Below are 6,129 nucleotides of genomic sequence, written 5' to 3' on the forward strand. Positions count from 1 at the left end.
AAGCTCCATTCAGCCTGGTCTGGACCCCTTCCAGGGATGGGGCAGCCACAGCTTCTCCATGCTGGTGGTAGCAGTGTGCTGCTCTAGACTGCTGCATCTGCTGGAAATTTTAAGGACTCTGCTTGTAACTTGGCACTCAGAGTATAAAAGGAGTCACTGTTATAAAACAGCGCAAACCACGTCAGAGAAAGCTTTGGAAACTTCAGTGGTGGCTGTTGCACTGTTCTTGTTTTCCAGACAAGACTCCAGTGACTCACAGCGAAGGGAACATACTTCTGTTTTCTTTTTTTACCAGCCTGACTCACGGGGTGAAGTTGCCAATAAACCTCCCCACCCTTGAAACTGGTCTTGACTCACAGTGGGGTGATGAGTGTGGAGCAGCACAGGGCTCGTGACCCGTTCCATGGAGTAGGGATGGGATCTCTCCCTGGGCTGGGAAATGCACCTGGGACACTCTGCTTTGGCCCCCCAGCTGGGCAGAAATGAAGGACAGGGATGGCTTCTCCAGCCACAGTCTAGCAGAGAGATTTTGCTTCCTCCAGCTCTGAACCCTCTCCCGAAATACCTCATCCTGGTCAGGCTCAGGGGAGGATGTCAGGTTTTCCCTGTGCTTCCTACAGGATTGCTGCCCCTGTTCACAGGACCAGGGGCAGAAAGCCACAGGCTGCTTCCCAAGTTCCTCTCCACAGAAATCAAGCTCCTTGTTGCTGTTTCTGCAGCAGGCATTCAGCTCCTTCCAAATCAGAGCTCAGCTTGCCCCGAGGGCGTCGCGTCATTTGAGATATTATTAAAACCAGATTTTACAGGTTCCATGTTTTATTAGCTCACAGTGATCTGGTGAGAAGGCACTTTTGTTACACCACGGAAGGAGCACAGAGCTGCCCCCCAGTTAAATCATGGTGGGCACGACGCTGGTGAGGGCAATGTCCCCGTTGATGCAGAGCTTGGTGACCTCGTTCAGCCTCTTCTCACGGAAGTTGTACTGCAGCAAGTGAGCGTCGTTCGCGGCCACCTTGAAGTGATCCGTCTCACAAAGGATCTGGAGCTGAAGGAAAAACCCCAAATCAGCCCCAAAACCCAACTGGATTTGTTCCAGAACGAGTTTTAAGTCACACACTCGAGCAGGCTGGCGCTGGCTGGAGGCTGCTGCCAGCTGAGTCCAGCCCTGGGGCGTGTGGAGGAGCTGGGGCGGCAGCTCAGCTGCAACACCAGCGACCTTTGCCTTCCCAAAACTCTCCTGTGCTCTCCCTCCTCTGTGTTTTAGCCCAGTTTCTGCCTCCTCATCCCTATGCCAGCCCCTCAAAGCAAGACTCCACAGTGTGAACCTCCTTTGCAGGAAGAAACACCTGGTGAAGAGCTGCCAGCAGGGAAAACATGTTACAGAAACCTGTCCAACCACTGTGCAGAACAACAGTGTAAATAAAGGAGAGTTTCATAACCCATGGGGATACCAGAAGGGGGGAGAAGGGATGTTCTGGGCAGCTGGAGCTGCAGGAGGGGATCAGAAGAGCTGGGGAGGTGCTGTAGGGACAGCCAGGGCAGCACACACGGGGTGGCTGCCCCAGAAACACCCCTGGGAGCTGATTCCTGTGCAAAAGCATCACTGTCCTCACACAGGTCTTGTTGCCCAAACCCTCTCAGTGCTTTTGGTACACTGACACTGTGCTGGGATAGGTTTTTCTGGTACCTTGAAGGGTTTTCCAGCTTCAAATGGGAACCTGGGAGCTGTCCTCTCCTCCTTCCCCCAGTTATTTTGGAACATGGAATTGCAGACAATGACTTTCTTGTGGTCTTCGTTGAAGCGGGGGTTGAAGTGGAAGGCAACGTCATTCCCTCTCTTGAAATCCAGTGAAAACCTGCAAAAACAAGAATGGAATTGCTGCTTTTGCCACAGAAGCCCTGGATTCTGTTACAGGGCTTCCCAAAAACAGCAGAAAGAAAACCCCACAGACCCTGCTGGGCAACAACAGGGCATTGACACATTTATTTAGTGTAATATTTGATGTTACACCAGGCAGGTGTTATTCAGGAGTGGAGAGCAAATTCCAGCCCCCCCTGCTCCACCCAGCAGTGCCCCATGGAAGCCCCCCACCCTCGGAGCCGGACACCCCCAGTACCTGTCTGGGTTGGGGTTCACAGTCCCAGTGATGGTGATGAGCAGCCGAGGGACGAGTCCTGCCTGCAGGGGCAGCTCAAAGGGGACTCTCTGGGAGACAACAGGGATTTGGTGTCAGCAAAGAATCATGTCAAAAGGCCAGTGCCACCCCTGGGGACAGCCAGCCTCACACCCCTGCAGTGGCCAAGCAAAATCAGCCACTGAAGACAAAGAAATCCCCATGATGATGGAGCTATTACCAATGCAGGAGTTGGTCCTCCGTGAGGAGCTGGTCCTCCATGAGGAGCTGGTCCTCCGTGAGGAGCTGGTCCTCCGTGAGGAGCAGTTGGTCCTCCCTGTGGAGCAGAAGGCCCAAATCCAGGGCCACTGGATGGTTGTCCTGGGGCAGGAAATGGCCCCGTTGCCGGTGGTGCTCCAGGGAACGCTCCAGGTGCTCCTGGATATGCTCCAGGTCCTGCTGGTCCTCCAGGGTAAGCTCCAGGTGCTCCAGGGTAAGCTCCAGGTGCTGCAGGGTATGCTCCAGGTCCTCCAGGACAGGTTCCTGGTGCTCCAGGGTAAGATCCTGGTGCTCCAGGATATGCTCCTGGTGCTCCAGGATACCCTGGGAATGCGCCAGGAGCTGCTGGTTGGTTCCCCCAGGAGGGCCAGCCCTGGGCTGGGGGAGCACAGGGGGCTGGGTTGTTGCTGTTGGCCAAGGCATCAGATAACTGGGGACAGAGGAGAGGACAAGGGTCAGGTGGGGGAGATTCCTGCTGGGATCACATTGAGCTCTCCAAAGTCCATCCTTGGTGGACTTGCAGCCTGGCCAAGAACTCAACTCTCAGCTGCTCCCCGGGTTTTTCCAGAAAACCAACAACTGCTGGCTGAGCTGGAGAGGGTGTGGGGATTTACACAGGTTAGCAAGGACATGTTCCCCCCCCATCCCAGCCAAAGGTCTCTGCTTCAAGGCCACAGCCACAGCCCCCAGGGGTTTTTAAAGAAATCCATACTTACAGAGAAACCGTCGGACATTTTTCCTAAAAAAATAAAAAAGGAAGTGTCAGTCATTTTTAACCTGCCCCCTCCAAAAAACCAGAGAATTTTGGGGGGAGTTACAGTTTAGAGTGGCAATCGATGGGAATTGCTGAGTTCCCATCACGTACCTGCTCTGCAGAGCCGACAGCTCCGGTGCCAAAGAACAAATCCTGCTCCAACACCTGTGGGATAACCGGGAGTCACTGCTGCGAGCAGCCGGAATGCTCTGGGGTGAATCCAGCCCAGACACCCTCCGGGTGAAAATCCACCACTGAGCTTACAACGCTCCCCGTGTCATTCACTTCCCCAGCCCTTGAGGCGCCATCCAGGAAAATATTTCCATTAAAAAAAAAAAAAACCAACCCCAAACGGGATCCCCGGGGAGGGCGGTGCACGAACAGCATCGACCAGGAGCTGTGTGGGAGCTGCAAATGCAGCACATCGGGGACACGCGGCCGTGTTGTGACACATGGCATGGCCTGGAATGGGGACAGGAGGGTGGCAGCCACGGATACAGATCCCCTTTCTCCTCCCGTGCATCCACAGTTACCCCATTCCTGCCGTGGCAGGAACACAGCGGCTCCAGGCCAGCAGATAAAAACTGCTTTGCAAGTTTTAAGAGTCCACACCACGGCCTGGCCGAACACACACCTGCCTGTGCACAGGAGTAGCCCGAGCTGGGTTCCTCCCATCAAAGGGAGCATTCATAACAGGAGGAAAAAGGGAGAGCTTCCCGGAAGAGGGAATAGAAAATTCCAAATTTAAAACGGAGAAGGCAAATTCTCTTTGAAGAAAACATTCGGGTGCACAAAGCTCACAGGAGGTGTGGCTGCCTTGCCTCAGGAATAACAATCTCCAAGTTTCACAACTAGCAATTCACTCCTCTCCCTACAAAACACTCATTCTCCTGAGCCCAGGGGGGGTTTTAAAGCAGCCTTCCCAGCAGAATCCAGTAGCCCGGAGTGTTTGAGGAGCCCGTATTTCCCGAAGCTTTTATTTGCCTTCTAGGTTCTTTTTAAAGCCCTTGGGTTTGCCATTAGTCTGCCAGGTGAAGCCAGGGCTGCACGCAGCGCCTGGACCCAGCCAGGTCGGGTTTGCTTCACGGCTATCAGCGGCTTGTGCTGCTGCGGTGGGAGGTCCTGCACGATCCCCCCCGTTTCCCTGGAATACCTCCGGGAGCAGCAGTTCTGTTCCCTAAGGTCTGGGGACAGGTGTGGACAGTATGGAGTCTGTAACCAAAATCCCCCAAACCCCACTAATCCTCTGGCACTGCAGCCAGGCTTGGAGCCCGGTGTCACCTTCCCTCTGTCGCTGCAGTCCTGGAGCTCTCTAGAAATGCCCCTCTGGGTTATTTATTTGCCTGCTGCCATGGGAAGGGGTTTTCTCCCACCTTCTTCAGCAGGGCCCCAGTGATGGATTGCAGAGAATCAATCACAGCATCAGTGAGGCTGGGAAAGCCCTCTGAGAGCATCGAGCCCAACCATTCCCCCAGCACTGTGTCCCCAAGTGCCGCATCCACACGGCTTTTAAATCTCTCCAGGGATGGGGATTCCACCACTGCCCTGGGCAGCTGTGCCAGGGCTGGGCAAACCTTTCCATGAAGAAATTTCCCCTAATATCCAGTTAAACCTCCCCTAGTACAACATGAGGCCATTTCCTCTCATCCTGTCCCTGTCCCCTGGGAGCAGAGCCTGATTCCCCCCCGGCGGTCCCCTCCTGTCAGGGAGTTGTGCAGGACCACAGAGTTCCCCCTGAGCCTCCTTTTCTCCAGGCTGAGCCCCTTTCCCAGCTCCTTCAGCCGCTCCTCATCGAGTCCTTGAGCTCTGATTTCCATCATCATTTGGGCAGCTGAGCTCGAACTCACTTGAGCTCTCTCCCTGCCCCGGCAGAGGATCAGCTGCAGGGAACATCCCAGAGCTGACCCCAAACATTCCCTATGTTCACCCCAAGTGGAAAAAAGTGGAAAATCCCCCCCTTTTATTTGGGAAAGAAACACCAGTTCTCTCCCTTTCCGGTGCCATTCCTGCAGCTGTGTCCCGCTGGGTTATCCAGCCTCCCGCGCACCCAACCTCACTCCCACCTCCCACCCCGCAAGGATTTTGGGGCACGGGCCGGGCTGTCCAGCACCCCAAGAGTTGCAAACCCCCTTGGAGCTCCTCCACAGCCACCATCCCACCATCATCCCTAAAACCAGCCGGGGCTTTCCCTGCGCCCCAAACCGCAGAGCCCGCCGGAGCTCACGCGTGTCCCACCCCGCCCTCCCAGGGAACGAGCGCACCCCAAACCCTTCCTCCTCCAGGATATTTGTGCCTAATCCCCCTGTTCCCTCTCCCCGGGAGCCCGTCGGGAGCCGCATCCCCTACCTGCGTGCGGCGGCTCCGCGGCTGCTCTGCGCTCCCGCACCGGGACACGGCGAGACCCGCCCGGGGGCGGGGACGGGGCCGGGCCGGGGCCGGGGACACCCGTGACAGCCCAGCACTGCGCTGTATTTCTCCTTATCAGCCGTGACATCACCAGCGGGGGATGCCGACAGAGAATAATTGGTTTTTCTGGCGGGTCCGTTCCTCGCACGGCGGTTCCCCTTCCCCTGCCCACAGCTGGAGCCGCTGCCAGATGTTCTCCTTGCCAGATGTGCCTCACGGCTCTCCACCCCCCCACCCAGCTTTAGTGAAGTTCTGTAAAACACCCATTGGATTTTAAATTCTGAACGTTATCTCCTTCCGCCCCCCCCGAAAAAAATAAAAGCCAAAAAAAGCTTTGCTTTCACCCGACGCAGCGAGGCCGGCAGAGGATGGGCTCTGGAGAGCTGTTGGAGGCAGCTGGAATTTCAACAAGCCCGATTTTATTTGAGGTTGAGGGTGAATCATCTCTGGTTTTTCTCCACGGCTTAAAGCAATGGAAAAGAACAAGGTGGGTTTTGTGCTGAAATCCTGATCTGCTGCACGGTGCTGCCGGGAGAAGGGAAAGGGAAGGAAAAGGAATGAAAGGAAGGGAATTAG

At 55.5% G+C, this 6,129-nt stretch overlaps 1 protein-coding gene across 1 annotated transcript; it reads right to left on the reverse strand.

Annotated features, from left to right (window-relative positions):
- Positions 1 to 798: 798 nt before the first annotated feature.
- LGALS3 (galectin 3) lies at positions 799 to 5,541 on the reverse strand. Its single transcript, XM_066186958.1, has 7 exons — positions 5,494 to 5,541; positions 3,259 to 3,312; positions 3,110 to 3,132; positions 2,356 to 2,823; positions 2,118 to 2,206; positions 1,688 to 1,856; positions 799 to 1,045 (listed from the first exon to the last, which is right to left on the reverse strand). Exons 3-7 carry the CDS (start codon positions 3,125 to 3,127, stop codon positions 890 to 892), a joined length of 900 nt encoding a protein of 299 aa, XP_066043055.1. The 5' UTR covers positions 3,128 to 3,132; positions 3,259 to 3,312; positions 5,494 to 5,541; the 3' UTR covers positions 799 to 889.
- Between the last annotated feature and the right edge of the window lie 588 nt (positions 5,542 to 6,129).

Source organism: Chamaea fasciata, unplaced genomic scaffold, assembly GCF_029207755.1.
Source record: "Chamaea fasciata isolate MVZ Bird 193981 ecotype frontalis unplaced genomic scaffold, bChaFas1.0.hap1 SCAF_7, whole genome shotgun sequence".
Lineage (NCBI taxonomy): Eukaryota > Metazoa > Chordata > Aves > Passeriformes > Sylviidae > Chamaea > Chamaea fasciata.